The following is a 24539-nucleotide window of genomic DNA, read 5'->3' as shown; positions in this document are numbered from 1 at the left end:
CTCAGAAGCAGACCAATCGCATGAATTTGTGTCTCGTTGCAGTTACTAGATATAGCTCCAAGTTCAAGGCTTCCTATTGGTCCAAATTAATCTGCATGTGACCGCTCTTATTGTAGTAACAACCCCAAACAACAAAGAAAAGATTTGACTGACTTTTAGTCTTCCTCTTTCTTCCAGTAACGGTACCGTACTTTGATTGGAAATGCCACCGCTGCAAAAAAAAAAACGTTTTTCTGTCCTGTTTTTCTTCCTCTTTGAGCTTCGTCGCCTGCTCGCAGCAGTCGCTTCCTCATTCTGCCGTGACCAAACGCAGCCCACTGGTTGCGGAACCTACGGAGATTCAGAATGTTCTCTGCTGGAGGCCGGCAAGATGGATGAGCGAGGCTTTCTGGCTGAACTCTGAGTCAACCAGTCGCCATGCAAGGTTGGAGGAACTCTTTCTTTCTCTCCCTAATAGTATTTCTTCCCCCCCTCTCCCTCGTATACACAAACACAGAGTAATATAGTGCCTCCATTGTCAGGCGTCATTTGCCACATGGCCGCGGCTCAGCATCTTGCCCTTATCTGTGTGGGGTCGTGGCCGTGTTTCCTGCCTGGAACAAGAGCAGAAGGTGGCACAGGATGAGTGCTGTTTCCTGCGCTGGCACACCCAACGTCTCCCCGCCTGTGCTCCGACCCTCTGCGCCGCAGCCAGAGGAAGTGAGGGGCATGTGAAGTCGCTCCTCCACCCCGGCGTAAAGCTCACGTTTTTACTGCTAATGGTTCGGCACATCTGTTCACCACAGATCAAAGATAGAGCTGCACGGTGCTGCTGCTGCTGCTGCTGCTGCTGCACTGGCTGTTAGCGAAAACCAGCTCATTGGCAATTCATCCGATGTTTACTTGGGTAATGGGTTTTTTAATTTTTTTACGCATCATAAAAGGCGTTTGCATTAGATTGTATTGGAAATAAAAAGAAGGGCGTGAGGTCAAATAAAACTTTCCGCCAGGAGGCAAAAGTGTAAATTTATGCAAATACGCAGTAATGCAAAGTATCTGCTAAAGTTTAAAAATTCTATTTGTTGTTTCTTTTCTCTCTGAAAAGGAGAGTTGTTTGACAACAGTTTAACCCATGATTAGATGTCTGTGATGCAAGAGACACATTTGTAAAAATAAAAATTGCCAGTAAGCAAAACAAATTCTATCTCTGCTTCAAGTTTCATCAAGTTTTCGATGGAAAAACTGGCTGTACAAAACTAAATCCAATACATGTAGATGCAAACTAATCCATTACTTCTACTTTGTCCGCAACGTGTTTTGACATGTTGTTTTAGCGTTTTTCATTAAAGCTCCGCATCAGGTTCCAACCTCTCCAGGGGTCCTTGAACGTTGCTCTGGGAAGAAAGCGTTCTTTGGCCAACATTAAAATATTGCCTTCCTCCGTGACATATTTATTTTATTTTTTTCGCTGTGGAAACCTTGTTTGGCTCCATCCAGCCTTTCCCATGGGAAAGACGAGGAGGAATCTTTGGTCTCATCAGGAGCCGAAGCTGCTGCAGATGTTTGCAAATGCTGCGTGTGGCTGCTGGGCCCCTGCGGGGACTCACCCTTCAAACGATCCAATGCTGAATATTTATCAGCGGTGGCTTTCTGAGGAGGCAGGGATCACTGGGCTCACTCACTGAACATACTTGGCACACGGCCTCCCGTGTGTCATTGCGGATTGGGTTCTTCTTCGGTTCGCCCATCGCCTTCATTCCCCAAACTCGAGGCCCAGCGTGAGCCAACTTTCAAGCAGTTGATGTCGTTTGTGTACATGAGCCGCGCAGACGCCACCGACGGTTTTACTTCTAAGAAACGATGTTGGCAGCATTTCCATTTCTATTTATCAGAGAGGAGTCACAGAAGTGTATTCATACCGGGGGATATTAAATATATTTCAAAGTGCTGATTTGTACACATGGAAAAAGTATGTACGTGAATTTAAAGGACTTTATGGAAACAGTTATTTTAACTTGGTAGCTCACAGGAAATAATTTTATATTACCTTTAATTTAACAATAAAAAAAATTAATAGATATGACTTTTTAATTTCTAATTTACCGATTTAGTACAAATGTTTAATGAGGCCTTCTTAAAAGAAATCTCCCTTTGGGCAAAAATATTGTTCTTATACTTACCACATTTTTAAATCATGCATGTGCAAAGTGTCACCAAATGAGGCTACAAGTGTATTCATTAGGTGTCATCAGAGGTTATAATAGTTTCTTTAAAATAAATGTGCCTTGAGGTCCTGTTCTGTCCGGTCATTTTGCCAGGACTATCTTATGTCTCTGTTTGTGTGTGTGTTTGTTTGTTTGTTTGTTTGTTTGTTTGTTTGGTGGTTTTATTTCATCATCCCTTACCTGCAGGTGTCAAACATGTAAATATTTGAATAAACCTCCAGCTGGTTACTCTCACTGCACGTCACTTCAAACAGGTTTTTCAAAAGGATCACTTCTGTGGCTAAGTCCTATATTTATTTATTTTCAAATGCGTCCATCCTTTTCATGGTGCCTTCATCTCTATGATTAACTATATTTACTTCCCAGAGAACATGAGAAACTATTGATTTTGGTTTGTGCAGGCTGCAGGGTCCTGTGAGAGCCACGACCACCATCCGAATTGTGAGCCTCTCTCCCAGCACATTTAGAAACTCTGGTGAATCTGTGGTAAGAGTTGCTGGCCTGGCTTTAAAAGTGGCTTTTAAACATGATCTGAAGCGGAAGGGAAATCGCTTTTGCTTTGCGGCCATCTCAAACTTTGCCACTTTTAACCACTTGATGCAAAGTGATTTTCTCAGGCACACAGAACTCGTCAATCAACCTTTGGAAAGTCCATGCACAAAGGTGCCGTGCACATGGTACCTTGTCTCTTTCATCAGATCCTCACATGAAGAAACAGGATGTTGTCAGTGAAGTCATATGGTGCAGCGTTTTCTCACATGTCAACTTCCCCTTTTCAGTGTGTGTTTCTTTATTATTATCATTATTATTATTTTTGACAAGTTTTGCTTAAATGTAGACACCCATCAGTGCTGCGGCACAGAACAATGGCCCCAAAAGTTTCTTGGCCCCAACAGTTGTGTCATAATCTGGCTCAAAACTGAATTTCATTTCCTGCTGTGTTTCACTTTCACTATTTTGTCCTTGTAAGTGAGAAAACGTGCGACAACGGCGTGCCCGCTGCGGAGACCCCCGAGCTGCTGTCTATTGTGCCACAGCGCGATACTTGTTTGCAATCGGCGTTATCGCCGCTAATGCATCCGTCCACAGATTTGTCATCAGGACCGACTGTTTACCTTTCCTGACCTGAGAAGTTTACTGGAACGCCGAGCACCTGCTGCTGAGCATAATGCCACTCAGGATGTGTGCCTGCCGCTTGTTTATCTGTGTTTGTGCAGGGATTTAAAAAGAAAAAAAGACGGAGAAGAAGAAGAACGCTTGAAGGCAAGGAGGACAAACTTGTGTGGGCAAAGAGCTAAAAAAGTAAGAGTGAATAAAGAGACGAGTGAATTTACACTGGTATGATGGTGTTTAAATTAGCCTTGTCTGGGCAAACGGTTTCCTGTTGGGAGCGAGGCAGATAAAGCACAGCCATAAATGGGTTTGTTTGGATGATGCGGTCAGTGAGCAGGATGTCGTGGCCCTCTGGGCGTCGGCGTGTGGCGAAGTCCGTGAGGAGAACACCCCAGGCGTGCGCCGCTGTCAGATCTCCACCTTGTGGCTTGCAGTCTATCGCACAGCAGCGTTCAGATCACACACACACACACACACTCACACACACACACACACACACACACACACACACACACACACACACACACACACACACACACACACACATCTATACTCAATCTTCCTAAAAGCCAAAATTAAAAGCCACATCAGCAAAATGAACTTCTCCTCGAAGACGAATTCCCAGTTTTTGCCTGTTAAAACGCTTACAAATTAAAATAAATGATGCCAAATGAACTGCTTCAATCAGCTCTTTTTTAATATCAGTTTGACTCCAGTACTGGATCTTTTAAATACTGGCCCACTTTGACAAGAATGACTTTTTCTGCAACACCCTACACAAACACGGAGCCCACGCCTAAAGCAATACACCAGCTTTTAATGACGCTCACAGAAGAGGTGGCGCATGAAGGAGTTGACGTCCTGTGTGGAGAGATATAAGCTGTGCAGTCTCAGGGCTGGGGCCCCCGAGAAAGCCTGACATCATGCCATGAGAATTCAGAGCAAAAACACATGTCTGCAAAGACCCTGCAATAGTCAGGTAATTTACGGCCACTAGGGTGGGCCCAACCTCCGGAAAAAGCTGTGAGATATGGAGTGGCTCTCATCACTTCTTTTGTTATCTTTGATTAACTGAGAGCCTGGATCACGTCCAGAAAAACAAGAAGCTGTGTGCCTTGTAAGGTCATATATCCTGTAAAATTAAAGTATTCCAATAACAATTTTTTTTCTGTCTCAAGCTACTCAGTAACGCCCCAGAAATCAGAAAAGTCCATCCTTTACTTCAGTCGCTTTCTCCGCTTATCATAAATGTATGCTAATACATCCAGTTCAGAAAAATAGCCCTTTGTGACGTCACATATGCCACAGATACTTCTCCCAGGTTGAGTCAACACACCCAGCCAGGTGTTGGTTCCACCCTCTGACACTGCATAGGCATGGGAGGTTCAACAAAGTCTTCCTGGTTTTAACAGGAAGAGCAAAGAAGGCAATTTGGCCGAGGGCCTGTAAGATGCTAAAGTTTTTTTGTGATGTCACAAAAGGCACTGACACTCTCCTTTTTAGTGAGCCGGGAGACTGTGCTGCCTTTGAAAAAGTGTTGTAGGCACAGCAAAAGAAAGCAAACCTTTCAGCCAAAAAGCAGCTGAATAGTGTGTTTTGCTAGTACCTCTTTAACCACGTGGAGGGGAAAATCTACTTGGGAAAAAAAATCAAGTAGAGTATGGGGCCTTTAAATGGACATTTAAATGCCAAACGGGTGGGGTTCATATTCACTGAAACGTGAGTGTGGGAGCGTGCATCAGACAGCTCAAAACAACAACCTCAAACGCAAGAGTCTCGAGTCCCTCAAAAGTCTTCGCTGATGAAGTGAAGCGCTTGAGAGAAAAAACAAAACAAAAACTATTTTGGAAACATATCGTTTCGAATCCTGCCCTGCTGGCTCTCGCTCAGCCCTGTTTTTAATGACATGCTTCAAAACTTTGTGAGTTGGATGCCTTGAGAAGAAGAAGGAGGGGAAAGAAGAAGAAGACGGGGAAGAAGAAAAAAAAATTGTCCAACCCCCTTTTTTAAAGATTTCCTTCTTCAGACAAAAAAGGAGCTCACGGGGCAAGCCCTGCCTGCCTGACTGCCTCCCTCGCACAAGTTGCTGCTGCCGCCGCGGAGACGTCGTCGTCCGGGGGGTGGAAGCAACAGTGTGCGGACGTCTTAAACCTGCCGGCTCTCGGCTTCAGCAAATTAATGAGAAAGAGGGGAGACTACGGGCCGTTCGTGAATGGAGCTACTTCGGTTTTCCGTTTTTTGGTGTGGAACGATACTCTTTGGTAGTATCCTGCTGGAGGAGGCGGGTGAGTTGAGTCGCTTCGTCGTCCGGGGGGGGGAGAAGCGGGGACGAGGAAGCCGCCGCCGCCGCGCCGACGCACGTAGAAGCAGCCGCGCAAATTGGCGACTATTACCGTTAAGTGGCGGCTTGTGTCGCTTGTTGTCGAAATGCCCATGAGAACAAAAGACTGAACGCAATGCAGGCCGGTAAACGCCACGACGTTTTAAGAAACTTTTACTTGCCAGCAGTGAGGTACTTGTAAACATAATTTACATGATGCTAATTAGCGCCTAGCGAAACTGCGTGTGAGAGCAGCTGTTGGGGAGAAATGTCAGCACAATTTGAAAATGTTTGTGGTGTTGTTTTTTTTTTTTTTTTTTTTTTTTTCGTTTGGGTGTTTGAATGTGTGTGTGTTTTGCATTTTATTTTATTTTTTTTAATATGGAGGATAAGAGGAAATGGCATCTGCTCATAATGCGAGGAGGGTGTGAACATCGATGGTGTCACAAAAGTGAAGCGCACATGAGGTGCGCTGTTGACGTGCAGTTAGGCTCTGACACACACAGTTTGTGTGGCCAAAGAAAGCAATTTCGTTGTGCTGCTGACTGGTTCAAAGTTGTTGTTTTTTCCGAGTTGGTCTGATGAAACACAATTGTTTTGACTATGCTGCTGCTTGTTGTGTGAGACTTATAAGTTTAAAACAAAAAAGAAACAAAGTCGATAACTTCCATGTCATGTTCTATATCTCTCTGGTCCAAATTACGGCTAAATTGGAATATTTTTTTCTAGACTCTAGTTAACTGACATTTTATTTAAAATAGTTTATTGAAATTACAATTGGTTGTAGGTTCTCTTGTCACAAAGGTCTGTTGTGCTAATACTCTGAATAGTAACAGGACTTTAGTGCATCTTTTTCTGTAAGAGAACAGCAGTTTGTTTGTTTTTTTTAATAGGGATCAAAATAGATTTCTGGATTTCTAGATGTCTTGATTAGTGTTTGACTCTCTAAGCATCATAATTGCCTTGTTTACCTCTGAAAACACAGACACTTCACTCAAAACCCAGGCCCTTGCGCCAGAGTGATGTGGAATCACACGCAGCACCAGCAGGTTGGGAGGAAAATGTGTTTTTGGATTTCTGGGGTTAACTGTCCCCGTAATATTTCCTCTCAGATGGGTCAGCGCCACTTTGATGTGCAGTTTGCTGGCAGTGTGCACATCAAAGATGGAGCAGTGTTTTTACTTTCATCCGTCTCAAGACTCCGTCCCAGCGGCACCGAGTGGCTTTGGCTGCTGCTAATCCTCTCCCCCTCTCCCTGCAATTATACGTAGCCCTGGGTGACAATTACCACCATTCATCCCTCGCATAGCCCGCCCCGTGGGTTTAAATGACATGCTCTTTCGGAGGAGTTGCTCTAATGATATAATTATTTCGGCTCAACCGCCTCCCCACTACCACCAGCACTCATGCTTGGACTGTCCTCTTTAATGCTCATTTACTTAAAACAGCTCATTGGTTTGTCAGGCCAAGCTTGAAAATGTTCTGCCACTTTTTTTTAATCAAGACATCAAATATATTGCACAGTATGTTGATGTTTTTATATCTCCTTAAAGACAGAGGCAGTGCGTGACTGCAGCGTCCTGTTAGCTTGATGCTCAAGTATCTCGCTCTGCTGACTGACTGAGTGACAGCAGGAAAGGGGCCTCAGCCTGCTGTCTCTGTGTGCAACGTGCTAGTTTTGCTGCTCTCTCAGGCTGTAGGCTGTACTGTATTTCTTCTGCTGTAAACCACAAGGCTGACTCCACCCGGCAGAGTAGGTGAAATGACACTGTAGCCTTTATGTGGCGGCCTCACCACACACACAAACACACAAACACACAAACACACACACACACACACACACTCACGCAGAAAAGCAGGCAGAGATCACACCTTCTTCTTGCGTCAGGGCTAAACAGACACTGAAGTCTCCTGTCTGCTTTCACTTCTCAATTTAAACTATTTTGTCTGACTTGAAGTCATGTGCTTGCGTCAGTTCAACTAGGATCTGACAGCTGGTACATGTTTTCACATTTCTTGGTCTGGTGCAACAAAAGATGCACTTCCTGTGCAAACTCAATATCCTCAGCAGAAACTCAAGCCTTGGCTTTCTTTTTCCTTGTCAAATGTGGTTTGCAATTACGAGCGAATAAATATAGAATTACAATTTTAAAGGTCTGTGGAGGGAAAGAGTATTTGTAGTTGGTGCACGAGTGCACGTATCACTCAAACGATGTCACCATGTAACATGTGAGCCATGGCGCCAACACCATGGCGCAAAGCTTCCCTGAAATGCGTTTAGTTTGACGATGATTGAAAGTGATTTAATGCGGTGGAGATGATAACTCAGATTAGCTCAGACTCATCATTTTCGGCTATTCAAATGATAAAAGAGGCAACTGCAGAGAGCAGTTGGAGTAATGACCAGTCCACCACAGGCTTTTATTCCTCCCCTCACATTCACAGACACTGATGCATGAGTTTGCCCTTGCCCCTGCTTCTTTTATTATTATTATTTTTTTGACATTCACAACCAAAGCTGCCACTACACCTCCCGACATGGGGAGCCGACTCATCGGCTCGACAAATTAGAGACTTCTCAGCATCCGTGTTTCCTTGTGTTTGTTGTTTTTGCCTGTCTGGCTGCGGTCTCCTCTGATGATTATCAAACCCACAGGCACTCATCATCACATGGCGCTGTCTGTCTCTCACATTTGGATCTGCCTGCCGGCAAAGTCAAGTCTGAACAAGACTTTCGGAGGTGGATGCCGCTGTGCTCCACTTCTATTGTTGACTTCACAGGAGAGGGAGGGGCGGGGGGGTTTAGGGGGTGGCCCTGTTGAGTAGAATGGATTTTCTAGTGCACATGTCTAATATCTGCTCCTGCTTATTGAAACATTCCAAACCTCCACTCTTGTGATGACAGTGTCTGTTCTGGCATGGTTGTTCATTTTAATGCCTTATACTTTCTCATTTTTGATTGTTTTTGGGGTGATTTAAACTTCCATCCACTATTTATTTATTTATTTATTTTTTGCCGCTTCTCCTGCTCTCAAATTCAAATTCAGCATCTGATTTCTCTTATTCCCTTCTCTTTACCAGAGTCCTCGAGAGTGAAGATAAGGAAGCTGTGCAAGTTCTGCGACGAGCGGGCGACCAACTGCACTGGAAAGAGGACCTGCAAGGTGGACTGCGAGATCACGGCCATCTGCCCTGACGTACAAGATGTGTGCGTCACTATCTGGTGCGTGTCTGCTGATTGCAACATATTTTTTTTCCCATCCATATTTCTTAACGCAGGGCACTTCTAGACATGAACGTACTTGCGTGGGCTTGATCTGGAGCGGCAGAGAAAACTTTCTCACCCGATTGCGCAAAAGTTGTGCCTGAAGGCCGACGTCGCACTTTTGACGAGTTTGTCGCTCAGCATTCTGCGAGAGCCATCTGACTGAATTATGAGGACGCGCGAGGGCCGAGCCGACCATCAGCAATAAAGGATGGATGTGAGATGCAGCAGGGAAACAGATTTGTGCTGGTGTTAAAAGCTTAAGGCTGCGCTGGTGTTTCTCGTTATATCAGCCTCATACGCTGCACGTACTCTACGTTCACGAGCTGAGGTCAGCAGAAACGGACAGCGGCGCCTCTTTAAAACGTTTCTCATATGGCAGCTCAGCGAGGAAGCGAAATTTAAATACGTATATAAGTGCCGCTTCGGTTTTTTTTCCTTTCCTCGCTTTCTGTGTTTTTGTAATTTTGTATCGCGTCGTGGCGATGTCCATATTGCTGAGGCTGTGGAGAGAGACAGACATGACTTAGACTTAGACTTAGACTTTCTTTATTGTCATCATGAAAGAAACACCGCAGTGGTTCAATTCACAATGAAATGTCGTTGCCCAGGTCCAGAATACAGTAACTAACTAAAATCTATATACAAGCTGAGATAAGTACAGGATATAAAAATATGGGAAATATGGGAAATCTGGAGGTAGAATGTTGGTGGTACATAAATAATAGAGCAAATGTACATATCAACAGTATAAACAGCGATGGAGTGTCTAAACAGTGGTGGAGTATAAACAATATGAACAGAGTAACAGTGACCAGGTGGAGGGGTATGTATGTTTTTAGGCTGTACATGTGTACATGACATTTTACACTGCTGATTTATCATAGTAGAGCTGGGGGGGGGGATTGCATTATTTGCAAAGTACCTGTCCTTCTGCTTCCTCGAAGAGTGTCTCTGAAATTCATCTCCCTGTTGCCACGAAAGTATCAGTGCAGGCGCTAATCCTAATCCACCGCGTGTCTTCCGCGTGTGTTCTCCCTCCCCGCAAGGCGGAAGACGGCCAACAACACCACCTTTGATACGGTGTGCCACAACCCGGCTCAGAGGCTGCACGACTTGGCCCTGGAGGATTACAACAACAGCAAGTGTGAGATGAAAGAGGTGGTGGGCATGGGCTCGCAGTTCTTTATCTGCTCGTGCTCGGAGGAGGAGTGCAACGAAAACATCTTTTTCCCTTCCGGTATGTACAAACTAAGGCCCCTCCGCAAACCATCTGTAGCACGTATGACTTTTTTTCACTTCCCTCCCAGATGGCAAAAATAGTCAGGGAGGAACGTACACATCCGTGTTTGTGATCAGCCGCAAGAGCTCGGTTAGTTTTCCGTCTTTATGCTAAGCTAAGCTAAGTGGCCATCCACTGCTGAGATGGAGGATTGGAAGAGTCTTAATCAAAGGAAGAGATGTGTTGTATCCACACTGCTCTATTAAAAAAAGAACTGCAATATATTCTAACAGCTGCTCTGTTTGAACTAGAAGACTCCGTTGCTGTTGTTGCCATTTTGAAGGTTAAGTTAAGGCAGCTAAACTCTTTTTTGCTATCTTGAAGACCTTTCTACTCATCCGTTTCTACTCAAAGGCTTGTTCAGTGCTGAGAATGGGCCTCAGACTTGTGGATGAGAACAACAACTAGTGCAGTTGCATTAACTTAACCTTCAAGGCTGTGATCATCTGGACAACCGAGAACCGTCACAGACACTTTTTGGCCATGTTTAATAGTCGCACGCCAGTTTCCTGTAGCTTGTGCTGTGCTCTTGTTGCGACGCCGCTTCAGCAGATACACTGATGATTGAACACAGAACTCTTGGAGCGTGCGATTCTCCCCACCACTCCTGGAATCGTCTCCGTTGTTGCCGCTGCATCCAGGCAGCAGCAACAGCGAGGTACATTTCCGGGCCCCGGCTCCGCACACAGGGCCAAATTGAAAGCATCTGCATGGTGCGAACCACGTGACGGAAATAGATTGTGCTGCTCTGGAGAATGTCTGTCTGTCCGTGTGCTCGCTGCTGCTTCCTGGCTCCTCACATGGGACAGTGTTGTAATGGCTGCGCTCAGAGAGACGAACCACAAGTTAACCGCACCGGTACGTCTGGGAGATTATGCTCCTGCCCCTCAGCTAGTGAACTGAGTCAAGACTGACTTTCTGCATGAAGTGTGGGGTTCATTGAGCTCAAAAGTGAGAAGATTTCAGTTGTATCATCTTGCTATTTGTCTTTCAGATAACTTATCAGACTCCATCCTCCAAATTAAAGTAATTTTCAATCTTCGCAGCCTTTTGGGCGCTTTCATCCAGGATGTCAACAGTTTTCAGTCCTAGCTGCGCAGGTCTGCGAGGCACAGTGACAGGTATGTTGTGAAAAACAGCTTCTCACCCCAGGAAAATAAAAACAAACTAGCTGAGGCCGTGCAGAGGTTTTCAGACATGTGGTTTCCTGTTTGGTGAGAGGGCAGTCAGCTCGAGGACCCCTCTGTTCATCTTTACTCCTCGGAACAACCTCCCTCCGCTCCGCACTAACGCAGGTTCTTGGGAAACGAGTTTCTCAAGCAAAATGTATTGTGTTTTTCTGAAGTGGCAGATTTGGAGTGTGAAAAAAGAAAAAGAGGCTGTGGACCAGTCAGCAAGCAGAAAAAAATAGTTGAAAATTACATTCAGAAGTTACCAAACAGTGGAGCAGTTGTGACAAGATTTTTTTTTCTTCATTTTTTCCTGACTGCAGCTTAAAAGCTTGACGGTAAATAAGGCGCAGCCATAAACTTTCGCTGTTTGTCCAAACCATGGCAACTCCCAGAAACACCGCGTCCTCCTGAATTAGAGCGATCAGACGCGCACCCTGAAGAGACACAATATGCGGTTGAGCGGCTTGGGGCTTTGGAGCGGTTTGCCTTCCAAATCTCAGACGCTAAGTTTAACTTCCTGGTGCTTATAGACATTCCTGAGGGATGGCTCACCCTCCTCTGCTACGCTGAGGAGGTACTGAAAGATCAGTCTGTGCTGAGTGCTGATCTTTCTGATGGAGTTCTTTTTTAAATAGTTTTCTAGAGGATGTGCACCTTTTTAATCACTCTAAAAAACTATAAAGCCTGCTGAACGAAAAACTGGCTGAAAGTTCAAGGAAATTCAACAAATATGTTTTTTTTTTTTTTGTTTTTTTTATTTAGATCTTGGGTTGAAAGATTTCTGAAACGCCCAGCAGGGCTGGACAGTCAGCTTTCAGCTGTAGTCTTGGCACCAGTGCACATTTTTCTCTTTCCATGCAGGACATGGAAGTCAAAACCAGTCAGCTGACCCAATCGAATCCATCTTGGTTGTCAAGCAATTTCTCCCATTAGACGATCTGTTAAAGGCAGATTCTGTCACACACGTAGCCCCGGATGCACCGCAGCCACTGTGCTTTCCTGCTGCCAGCAGAACACATTCTGCCTCCAGTCACTGAGCCGTTGAATTCACAGTCTGGCCGGTGAGGTGGCTCTCAAGTGGCTGGTTGAGAGCCACAGTAACTCTGCCTGGTTAGAGCAGAGCCAGCAGCCCCGGGCCTAAGTGTAGCATTGCTTGCACTAAATGGTTTAATTGATGAGGAGGATTGCAACGTGTAAGACTGAATGACATGAATTCAAGTAGATTTGATCCAGCGGTGCAGATGTGGGTGTTTAACAGGCATTCTTAAAATTCTTTCTGCTATTTTTCTCTCCTGCCCCCCGTAGCCAAAGAGGCCCAGGTGGTGGCCGTCATCATGGTGAGCCTGGTGCCCCTCCTGGTGGTGGCCGTGGTGGTCGTCACCTTCTTCTACTTCTATCGGGTCTGCCGCCAGCGGAAGGCCCGCTCCAAGTGCAAGCGGGGCCCGCCGCTGGACTTTAGCGACGCCCACGCCATCATGACGGACGAGGAGGGCTCGGACAGCAGCTCCACGCACGCCAACAACCTCAACCACAACACGGAGCTGCTGCCCATCGAGCTGGACGTGCTGGTGGGCAAGGGCCGCTTCGCCGAGGTGTACAAGGCCAAGCTGAAGCAGGGCTCGTCGTCCTCAGGCGGCGAGCAGGCCTTCGAGACGGTGGCCGTCAAGATCTTCTCCTACGAGGAGTACGCCTCGTGGAAGAACGAGAAGGAGATCTTCTCCGATGCCGACCTGAGGCACGACAACGTGCTGCACTTCCTGACGGCCGAGGAGCGCAAGGTGCAGCGGCAGTACTGGCTCATCACGGCCTTCCACCCCCGGGGGAACCTGCAGGAGTACCTGATCCACCACGTCATCGACTGGCACGACCTGTGGGTGCTGGGCAGCTCGCTGGCGGCCGGCGTGGCCCACCTCCACAGCGACCACACCACCTGCGGCCGCTACAAGGTGGCCCTCGCCCACCGGGACATCAAGAGCTCCAACATCCTGGTGAAGAGCGACCTGACCTGCTGCCTGTGCGACTTCGGCCTCGCCCTGCGGCTGGACAACTCCCTGTCGGTGGAGGAGCTGGCCAACAGTGGGCAGGTAAAACCCTCCCACGCCGGGCTTTGAAATATTGGAGTTGCGCAACAATCTCTAGCTATTTGGTAGGACGTTCTCGAGGTCCTGATTAGAGCCATTCTGTCAATCAAACCTTCAGGACTCACTAAAACTGTCCAGGACTCCATACTTCCTCTCAATTTCTTTTATTATTTTGCCCCTAAAATTTGAGGAACTTTTAAGTAGATTTTCCATGTACTCGCTCAAATGCAACCAGTAAATTTGACGGGTTTTTTTTTTATTATTATTAAACAGATTTTGTCCTTGACAAACTTCTGATCTATTTGCCGATTAGAAGTTTGTGAATTTGAAACATTTGAGTTTCTGCTTTTATTATCAGAAGTATTTAGCAGTAACACAGTAAACATTAAAGGAAGTGTCAATATTCACACTTTCTAACAAATGAAATAGAATCAAATTTTAATTTGGGGGCCTCTTTGTAGAAGAAACTGCTTCTGAATATTTGGCACAATTTTCATTGTGACGGCAGATGGTGAATGTTTGTGGAGGGTTTTTTTTTGCAAGTGTTAGTTGTTGTTGTTGTTGTTGTTGTTGTTTTTATTATTATATCACACAAACGGGGATTGATGGTTTCTTAATGGACTCACTAGGTGGATGTAATAGGCCAGAGTCCTATCAGACGCTCTCATGGAAATGAGTCATTACAGAAAAGGCCTCAACCTTTCGCCGCTGCAGCACACCTAATGCATTGTAAAGTCCTTCTCGTGTATTTCCTGGGAAGGCTTCAGCCGACGGGGCCGGCGAGGTGATAATTACATGGCGGCGAGCGAGAGATGTTGTCGAGCTGGAGCGATGCCTCCCTTTCCATTTTTTCCAATTATGTTCCACATCAAACGTCTTTTGATTCACGCGCTGAGATGTGACACGAGGTGCGGCAGCCTGCAATTCGATTAGTGCTGGTAAACAAAACGTCAGTGCCGAGTCGCTCCGCTGAGCTTTCACCACACGGCTGCTGGATGTGCGGCTCTGTCGTGCCTTGTCAGAGCAACGCAACGCAATTACTTTAATAACGCATTTCATTTATCTCTGGCATCATCTCCCGTCCCCCCCTCCCGCCCTGCCTGTGTTTTCCTAGGTGGGCACGGCCAGGTACATGGCCCCGGAGGTCTTGGAGTCCCGAATCAATCTGGAAAACATTGAGTCCTTCAAGCAGGCCGACGTTTACTCCATGGCTCTGGTGCTGTGGGAGATGATCTCCAGGTGCAGCGCGATCGGAGGTAAGATGAAGTCAGGCACACGTGACCTCAGGTTGTAATGCAGTTGTTGCAGCTGCAAAGCTGATCCCCAGCGCTTTCTGTGTCTTCTGTCACTGCCAAAGAGAATTGCATCACACTCAAATTCAGGTATTTTGGCTTTATTTAGTCTCGCGGTTTCCTGAAATCATTAGATTTGCATCCATCAGTGTCAGTCAATGGACTTTAAGTAAAAAGATCGGGGTCACCTCAGAGCATGTTTTTTTTTTTTTAGATACAGCGCTGACTAATAGCATGGTTTCCCTGCCGCATTCATGCTAACCATCACTTACAGCATTAAGTTCAGTGGAGGACAGCAATAATAGTGTTTCCGTCTGCCCCGGTCACAGATTATCTTGGGACAGTGCGTGAAGAGGAAATCGATAAAAGCTTGAAGTGATGAAGTGCCCTTTGGTGCTCGGGTAAAAAATCTCAAGTGAAAAGAGATTAAAAAAAAAAAAGAAAAAAAAGTAGCTTCAGCATCTTGTTTGACCTCAGAGGAATAAAAAGCACATTGACCACTTTGCCAATTAGGCAGCAGCCCCGTGTTGACTTCACTCACTGGCTGCCAGAGACTTCACACCCGGGCCTCACATTGCGTGCGTGTGTATGTGTGCGTGTGTATGTGTGCGTGTGTATGTGTGCATGTGTATGTGTCATCCACGGGCCATTAATCACTGTGGGAACAAAAATACAAAAGTGTCAAACACGCAATAAATCTGGCTGGCAGCCTCAAGGATCGGCCCTCCGCTTCACTAAACGCGCTGCTGCTCGTGTTTGTCATCCTGCCGCAAAAAAAAAAAAAGAACAAGGCCAGGATATGTGCAAATAATAGAAATGAGCGACTCCGAAGGCGAACCACCCCTGGGAGGGTTTCATGTTGACACCCGGGCGTTTGTTTTCGCTCCCACCACCACCACCACCAGTGTCTCAGCGGTCCGGGCCCCGTTTCTCCTGACGGCTTCTGTCTCCATTGTGTCAGAGGAGTGATTGAAAGGCCGGTTTGAGCTCCGGCGCTTCCACTCTGCCCTTTTCCTGTTTTGCCCCTCCCGCCCCCTCGCCGACCCTCCCCGGAGGGCCTCCTTCAAGTTTATCTCGTAGTTATGCTGCCCCACGACTCCGCTTAAGACAGAAAAAAGCCCACATCGCAGAGTGACCCACAGTCACCACCCCTCCACCTCTCCACCTCTCCACCTCTCACCCTCCAGCTCTTTCCTCTGGAACATGCGAGCCCTGTGGCTGCACCTTTTTCAAAAGCCAGGACCATTTCCTGTTTTGGAAAAAAGGGGCGCCCGCTGTCTCCGAGACGCGTCACTCTCGGGGGCGAAATTGCCCGAAAATGCCCCAGCACGCGGGGATGTTTTGTGGCTAAAGCAGACAGGATGCGTTCCGCTGAAGATGGACCAAATAGAATCCAGACGGCCTGGTTTCCTCTGGAGGGATTTAAGCGGCAGTGGGTTTGTTTCTCCCACTCGTCCTCCATCCATTTTTACCCATTTCTACTTTCCTTTCCTGTGCTTTTGTTTTCTGCCACCTGCCTTTTATTTAAAGACTGCAAACACCGTCCGAGACTCTGAAGACACAACTCAGTTTTTCCCCCCTTCCTGCGTAGAAAGTCTGTGTCTCTTGTTCTTCCGAGCCTCGGGCTGCTGAGGAATCGGTTAATCACAGCTCTGTATTATTGCAGACGCCCGTCTAGTTTTCTTCTTCTTCTGCACCTCAGACAGGGATAGCAAAGATTTGCTGCCAAGAGAGAGTGGAAACGGAGACGTTCCCGTCCCTCCCTGGACCAGAATAGAGACATAAACATGTGAGATAATGTGGGTTTTTTTCCGATGCAACCCTGTTCCTGCATCAGCGTCTCTGAAAATGTGTTCTCTGAAACTCAGCTAGCTTGTGACCTTGATCAAAGACGGAATGAATGAGCGGCATAAATGAGACACCGCGATTTGCTTCGGCGGATCCCTCGGAATCTCTCCGCAAATTGTTTTCGGGCTGAATTCGGGTATTGATCGGGAGACGGGAGGGGCCTGGAGAGCACGGCTGACTTGTTTGCAGCGACTTTGGCGCTTCAGTCAAAGTTGCCAAGTTGTCCTCGGAGAGGCTGAGTGAGTCACTGATGACAAGCTCCACTGCTCACTCCAGTTGAGACGCAAATTAAAGCATGTGTGCGCAGACAGAAATGCAAAAACGGTTTTGTCCCCGGGCATCTTTTTTATATGCATAATAACAGGAGTAAAGCTTTGCTCTCCCTCTGTCTCTCATGCCACCTCTGTGTGTGTGTGTGTGTGTGTGTGTGTGTGTGTGTGTGTGTGTGTGTGTGTGTGTGTGTGTGTGTGTGTGTGTGTGTGTGTGTGTGTGTGTGTGTGTGTGTGTGTGTGTGTGTGTGTGTGTGTGTGTGACAGACAGATGTCTGATCAGCACTGCTCTGCAATGCGGCGGCAGGCAGCCACAGAGCCGCTCTGTCGCAGCTCCCGAGGCTGCCGGTCTGATCTGAGATCTGCTAGGCAGCAGCCGGCGCCAGCCACAAGCCATCGCTTTGCTTCCTTCATCATCACACCTGGGAGGGAGAGAACCCAATCAAACCAAATGTATTTAGATAGCACATTTTAAAACAACAAAGTTGACCAAAGTGCTGTACGAAAGTAAAAAAAACAAACAAAAAACACCATTAAAACAGATTAAACAGCAAAATATAAAAATGTGAACAGAAAGCGAGAACCTAATGAAAGGAGGTGAAGTGCTCCAGAGCTTTGGGGCTGCCACAGAGAACGCTCAATCACCCTTGCCCTGAAGCCTAGAACGTGGGACACACAGGAGCTGCTGGGAGGAGGACCTGAGGGGTCCAGGGTTGGGGAGAGGGCAAAGGAGATCTGCGAGGTAAGGTGGCGCTGGGGGTGCTGGATGGGAGGCACGGGGAGTCTCTTTCTCCGTCTGTGTTTCCCTCTAACCGGCTCTCCCGTCTCATTTTCTCCAGTCCACATTTAGGGCTCGGGAAGAGCGTGAGGGCGTTCCTCAGGCAGGCGGGGCTACGTTATAGTTTGGGGGGCGGGAGGAGTTAATGGTGGTGTGGTGTTGAATGTAGACGGAGGCAGAGAAATGCCTTTGGTCCCCGGAGAGGGCGTGGCCAGCCGGCCGAGGCTGCGGAGGAGGAAGAGCTCGGGGCAGCTGCTCCCCAGATGTCGGACCTTCAACTTCTCTTGACCCGCCTAGATGGTGGAAAACGGAGAAAGAAAAACTGCAATTTTTTTCAGATTACTAAATGTGGGTCTGCAGTTTGTTGGTTTGTCGTCTCCAGATTCCTTGAGAGCGAGCAAGTTCAGACGTCACGTGGTCGCCCTGCTGCGAAAGCAACAACCTGGCTGCTACAGTCCCATATGGTTCAGTTTGCTCCTCCCACCTGTTTTTTTTCCCCTCCCTTTTGCTGCACTTTCATCTGCTACATGCATTATAGCACAGAAGCAGTTCCACTGTGTTAACGGTCCACTGCGTGTCTAAAATCACTTTGCAAACACTCATTATTTTTTAGGATAAATGAGGAGAGAGGTGACGGGTGCGCTTGTTTCGCTGCTGTCCTCGTGGCAGCCAGACGGCAACACAAACACGACAAAACTGCATGTTTCGGCTCCTGTTGCGCTAATGACGCGGGGGCCCTCCTCCCGCTGCCGCACGGCTCCGTCAGGTTTTCTGCTGCAATCAGAGGTGCCCGTCCATTATGAGTAACTGGAAACCCCGGTCAGTGCAGTTTAAGTCAGACAGTCAGAAAAAACTACCAGGGAAAAAAAACTGGAGTCTGGAGCCCAGGGTAAGATGGAGGTTAAGGTTTCCTTCAGGCCAGGGGACACAAAATTAGGCTCGGCTAATATGAAAACACGTGTGCTTGAGGATTTTTACAAGCTGCGTTGAACACTAACAAGTGTTGGAGCCGCCGCAAGCCTGATGAGAAGCAGCTGAGGACGCTGCAGCTGCGCAAAGTCGCCGAGGTTCGTTCGTCGGCCACTTTTGTTCGGGCCGATTCCTGGAGTCGGACCACGACATGGTGATCCCAGAGCAGATTCACGTCCAAGTTCCTGTCAAAACAATCCGGATCAACTGATTTCCTCCGTTGGCGGTTGAGTCGGCGGTCAAAGGACGCTGCGAGTCGCTCGATGACATCATTGATCATATTTTGCATATAAGAGGGGGTTGCATAGGAGGAGAAGTCTCTCAGGCACCTTGTGCACAAGCGGGGAAACCTGCAGGGTGAAGTCAGCCTCAGCCACGCAGAATTATAGGATATGTAGGACAGCGAGTCCAGGTCCCTCCTGGTTCCTCTGCCAAAACCTATTTTCCTCCACAGGATTCTTGTCGCCTGGCAGCCTCCGACATTCCTCCCTTCCACACCCTGTGTTGCCTTTCCAATAGCATTTTGTTTGTTCAGAGTGAAATTATGGTCTGCCTCCAGGAATTAAAAAAAAAAAACAGGGTTGTTGTTTTTTTTCCTTTTTAATTTTGACTTGGTCAATCTTTCCCCTTCTGGTCTGCACAGTTAAGCGCACATACACACACATACACACACTCAGGTCTCAGTAGTATTTCCTATTTGGGAGCCATTGTTTGGAGAGGAGTGTGTAAACATGTTTGCCAGCGGTTTAGAATGTGGATTCAAATGCTGTACACACTCCATCCCGCCTGTCATAACAGCCAGATATCCCTCACAGTTTCTCTTACGTTCCGCGATTGACGGGCACAATGTTTATACACAAAAACCCAACCTTGTGTGTGATGATGGCACTGTCTGGGAAAATGGGGGGTTGGTCAGCTAAGTCCCTACTGCACAATCATGCACATTCTTTTTGTCTTTGACTGTGCGATGGTTGTTGCAGCCACATTACAGCGAGAAGGTTGGAAGTTTGACTCCAGCTACAGCCACAGTCCGAGGAAGTGTTAGATTTTCACACATTTCTCGTCGAAGTTTTTATCCGCATTCATTTCACACGTTATCATTTACACGCCGTACAATTGTGTCCCTGCTGTTGAATAATCCAACAGTGTGGGAGCTTTGCAACTTACTGTAAGCACTTTGTCACGTCCCGCCAGACTGAAACATTACACCGTCATCACAGGACTTGTTTTCATTTTGTTTTTTATAGCCGTAAATCCTCCAGCAGAGTCGTCATTTGACCCACAGAGTGTTTGGACTGCTTTTGTTCCAGTCACGTAAACTTTGTGTGGGGGAATTATAGACAGGAAGAGCGCGGGACCAAAGTGCACCGAGGATCAGGTTTACGTGTGTTTGGAGCCACTTCAGTGTGTTTTCTAGCAGCGGCTCATTACACAGTGACTGGAAGTGCCTTGTGGCTGTTCTGCGCAGCTTTAAAGGGAGCAGGCCTGGCACCGGGTCTGAGAGCTAAACAGAGGGCAGAGAGGAACGCCGACTGATGAAAACAGCGTCACACATGAACTGTGACATTAAGCAGCTGCTGCAGCATTGTTCCAAGCTGCAGTGCCGTCATAGCGCCTCCTTTGTTTTTAATCAGCGTCTGCCAGACCCGACCTGATGGTGCAATCAGAGCGCACGCCGCTGTCTGAGTCCTTTCTGGAGTGTTTTAAGAGTTGTTTTAAAACTGTCCGCAGCAAAATGCAGCATCAGAATTTGTAACCAAGCTCAGTCAGAAGAGGTCGATGTCTTGCTTAGGATTTTCAGGGTTTTGTGTGTTTTTTTAGGTTATTATTTTTAAATGTGAGCCCCAAGTTTTATCTGGTGTTTTTTCTCGGTTGGGAAACTGCCTGATTGCTCACTTAAGCGATTTGAGCGGCTTCTTTTGCTGTTTCCGCCCCGCCCAACAAAAAACATGCGTTTCTTGAGCACAATGGAATGTGATTTGTTGCTTCTCCTCCGAGGATACACAAGTTTGCGTGAGATAAACGGTCTTTTGGAAAGTCTTGACCCGCAGTGCCGGACTTTATCCTCTGCGCCGGGCCGCTTTGAAAATCTTCGCCCTGAGTCGACATGGTGGCGGCGGCAGCTAAACTGTTTCTGACAAGCAGCCCTGGATTTGGTTGTGCAAAAAGGGGGGAGCCGACACAAAGCTGGAGCCGTGTTGGTGAGATCCCTTAAGCTCCGTCACGCTGAGGGCAAAAATGTGATGATAATAATAAGTGTTTCTCCTCAGCAAGTCTTCACGGCCTTCACCATCAGCGGCAGCAGCAGCAGCCACAGCTCGGCCGGCCGCGTGTTCCGCTTCGGTTTTAATGTCACTCCTCTGAGCATCTTTTGCGTCTTGCCGCGCGCACGCTGGTCTTCCAGAGGGCTGTCGTCTCTCACCGGACTGTCTTCCCAGCTTGACGACGTCGCAGGCTCATTTTCTCGCGCTGTTTTCTTTCAGAGGTGAAAGAATACGAGCCACCGTTTGGAAACCTGAGGGAGAACCCGTGCGTGGAGAGCATGAAGGACAGCGTCCTGCGAGACAGAGGCAGGCCCGAGATCCCTGACAGCTGGATCAGCCACACGGTGAGACGCGCCACACGTGCACGCCAAAGACACAGCGGAGCCTTAAATCCACTGTGCCGTCGGTGCTCTCGCCTCATCTGGCAAAACAAAAGACTGAAGATCAGAGCGTTGACGCATGAAAAACACAGTATTTGCAGAGGAGGAAGCCGAGACCCGTCCCCTCGTGGGTACAACATTGTTGCCTGTGATATATTTAAGTAAAAACACACATGCTGAGGTGTATTGCAGGCCCCAAAAAACATAGATGGCAAAGAGTTGTTGTTTGAAGTGGTGCTGAAGCAGTTAATAGCATCTGGGTGCGTCTGCAAAGTTTTTCATCTTCACTACTAGTTTGCAAGACCAGAAGATTTTCCTACTTCACTACTTCCATGTTTTCATGGCTCACATTTCAGCTGCAGGTATTTTTCAAATGCACCACTTGCCTCCCCTGTTTCAAGAAAGTTTTACCCCACTTATTCAGAAATACAGCATGAAGGCCAAAGTTGGTCTTGAAGGTCGTCTTCACTTTGCTTCATCGCTACCAAATTTAATAAATGTTTGTTGTTGTTTGTTGGAAGGGCTGAATACCCACACACGTATGCTTGGATACTCCAGGCGACAAACTCTGCAAGTATTGATGTGCAGTACTGTGTTTTTTCTCCACCGCACCCCCTACAGGGCATCCAGATGGTGTGCGCCTCCATCGTGGAGTGCTGGGACCACGACCCCGAGGCCCGCGTGACGGCCCAGTGCGTCGCCGAGCGCTTCTACGACATGGAGTACCTGGACAAACTGTCGGAGTGCTCCGACTCGGAGGAGAAAATCCCAGAGGAGATCTCTGCCGTGGACGAGAAGTAAGAGAACTCGGAGGCAACGACGACCCCCAGAGGGCAGCGGAGGAATCGCGGAAGTCGGAAATCCATGCAAATGCATCATCGCATGACCGCCGAGCGAACTGGAAAACTGGTGCAGGTAAAACAGGGTTGATACAGTGACGGACTTCCCTGGGAAGGTAAGGACCAGCACAACTGTGCAAAGCAGAGGAAGACTCTTTTTTTCCTATTTTTTCCTCCTCTTGGAAAACATCCACTTCAAAGACTGGATTAAGACATAAAAGGGAAAACTCTGCTTCCTCTTAAACCAAACACTGTTTGCACTTTAGCAGTATCTATGCACACCAAATGGGTTTTTCGTCAGGTTTTCAGGCAAAGGAACTAAAGGGATCGACCGTATGTGGGGAAAAACAGAAGAGAGTAAAATGAAGATAACACTAATATACCCCTTCTATTCTATATTGGACTTTATATTCTTCTTCTAGATGGGACTGGATGACATGTGCAATGTCTTGTGGTGCAAGAGTTTATTTTGTGTGGCATGAAATGGAAAATCGTCCGCGGCATAGCAAATAGGAAACCTGTCGTGGAGGGGCGGGGGGTGTGCAGGGAAAATCGTGTTTATTCTCAAGGAGGTTAAAATAAAGTAAAAGAGAGAGAGCAACAGAGGAAGCATGAGGGAGTAGAAATGTTCAGGTGTGTGCGGTGGTTATACTCTGATCCAAAAAGAGTGACAAACACAAACAGAAATAGACTGTAAACTGGAAGCTCCTGCTTGCTGTCTGTAAGATTTTAGCTTTTCTAGACATTTGCTACTTTAAAAAGGGAATATAACCTTATTTTGTATAAAAGAGTGACGCCATTATTAAAATGCTTACAGCACTCCATGCCTCAGTTTGGTATCGTTGTTATGTCTTTTTTTTTTTATTCCAACATTCACATGATGCTGCGCTATTTTTAGCTGCCCGTGAATAGTTCTCCTCAGGCTTTTATACGTGATGATTACAGGGTTGGATGTGACGTCGTGAATTGCATTCATTTACAAAAACAATACGTATGATTTTCTTCCCGACACCTGCATTTACAATCAGACCGGCACTTAGTACCTATTATTACATTAAAGATGCGTCACGACTTCCATGCTGAAAACTGTGCCTTCATGCACCACATTTCTAACTGCATATTGCAGCGCATTGAGAGTCATTCCTAGACTGATTATGATGCGAGAAATGTATTATTATAGTATATACTTTTTTCATTTGAAGGTACCACATTTGACCTAATTTGAGGTATTTATTTCGTCAAGTCAAGACACCTATTTAGCAGCCTCACTCAAGAAATTTTCAAAGCAAAAAATATTTTTCCTATTTATTCCTCGGTTTTTAGGCTCCTGACTTTTAGCTTCATGCCAGAACTGAGGATTTGTTCGAACTTCTACATGCTTATAAAGGGGACGAAAACAAGATGGTGTCAGATGTGGGAACCAATACTCAGCCCTGTGTGACATCACCATGGGCTGATTTAATGCACATTTTGAAAGGGACCCGAGCCTAAAGTAGAGAGTGAAAGATGGATTTTCACTCATTTCTTCAAAATTCATCAATAGGCGAGAGAATCACTCATACATGTTGAAGAGAATTTTCCCATTTTATGAAGAACGTGCGCTTTCCTCCATTCCTTGTCATTATTCCTGACTGCACCCTCGTGCACGAGCGACGTCATTTCCATGGGAATCAGAATCATCGGTGCAGAGCTGCAGCTCGCTGCAGAATAACAAGCGTTCTATCATGCTAATTGCGGTTGCATGTCAGTTGCTCTGGGGCTTGGAACAGGAAGTTGCTTCGTACATTTTGACACAGTTCATTTTTATCTGTTGAAAATGAGCACACATGGGTGGCTCCGGCATGTGCTGTGACGCCCAGCGTGTGCACAATACATTGGCACGCTCGTGGTTTTGCACAGAGTTGCATTTATAGATTTCCAGTGGTGGGATTTAAAAAAAAAAAAAAAAAAAACTGCTCAAGCACAGATACGCAAAGATTGTTATTCACATTGTGGGTGTTCCAGAAAATATGGAGAACGTCTCTGGGGTGAATGTTACAGATTTCTTTCCCTGCTTAGAGAATCCAAGGCGAGAAATTCACTGGATCTCCTCACTTCCTGTTCCTGCTGGGTTTGAGGCTGCAGGATGTGTCATCCTGATGTTGTCTTTGATTCAGACATAAGCACTTTGTTAGGATGTACTACTCAGGATTTTTTTTTATTTTTTTCGGACAATAACATGAAGCAAAATGAGGCTGGTGGCCACTATTGATCATGAAATTCTCTTGTTGCAAGCCAGTGGATTATTTAAATGCATGTCTCATACACTGACTTTTGCAGTCATTTAAGAGACACTTCAGATTTCAGTGTCATTTGCTATATTGTTCGGATTATTGCGGTTTACCACTGCAGCTTCCGTCACATCCCGCTGTGACAATTGGAGTGGAAATTCCTTCGTGAGTGGTTTGACTCTTGACCGCCGCT

General features: G+C 46.8%; 1 protein-coding gene across 2 annotated transcripts; it reads left to right on the top strand.

Moving 5' to 3' along the window:
* Nucleotides 1–312: 312 nt before the first annotated feature.
* Nucleotides 313–22896, top strand: tgfbr2a (transforming growth factor beta receptor 2a). 2 transcript variants are annotated; one of them, XM_076011885.1, is made up of 7 exons: nucleotides 313–424; nucleotides 8719–8860; nucleotides 9952–10142; nucleotides 12662–13440; nucleotides 14552–14693; nucleotides 21077–21201; nucleotides 21859–22896. In XM_076011885.1, exons 1-7 carry the CDS (start codon nucleotides 418–420, stop codon nucleotides 22036–22038), a joined length of 1566 nt encoding a protein of 521 aa, XP_075868000.1. In that variant the 5' UTR covers nucleotides 313–417; the 3' UTR covers nucleotides 22039–22896. The 2 variants fall into 2 exon arrangements, with proteins under 2 accessions (XP_075868000.1, XP_075867999.1); XM_076011884.1 differs by lacking the exon at nucleotides 313–424 and adding an exon at nucleotides 5335–5602.
* Nucleotides 22897–24539: the final 1643 nt, after the last annotated feature.

Source organism: Nelusetta ayraudi, unplaced genomic scaffold (genome assembly GCF_046127955.1).
Source record: "Nelusetta ayraudi isolate G7.1 ecotype Tasmania unplaced genomic scaffold, CSIRO-AGI_Nayr_v1 ptg000135l, whole genome shotgun sequence".
In the NCBI taxonomy this organism is placed as follows: Eukaryota; Metazoa; Chordata; class Actinopteri; order Tetraodontiformes; family Monacanthidae; genus Nelusetta; species Nelusetta ayraudi.
Note: the sequence above shows the minus strand (reverse complement) of the source record. Positions and strands in the feature narration are given on the sequence as shown.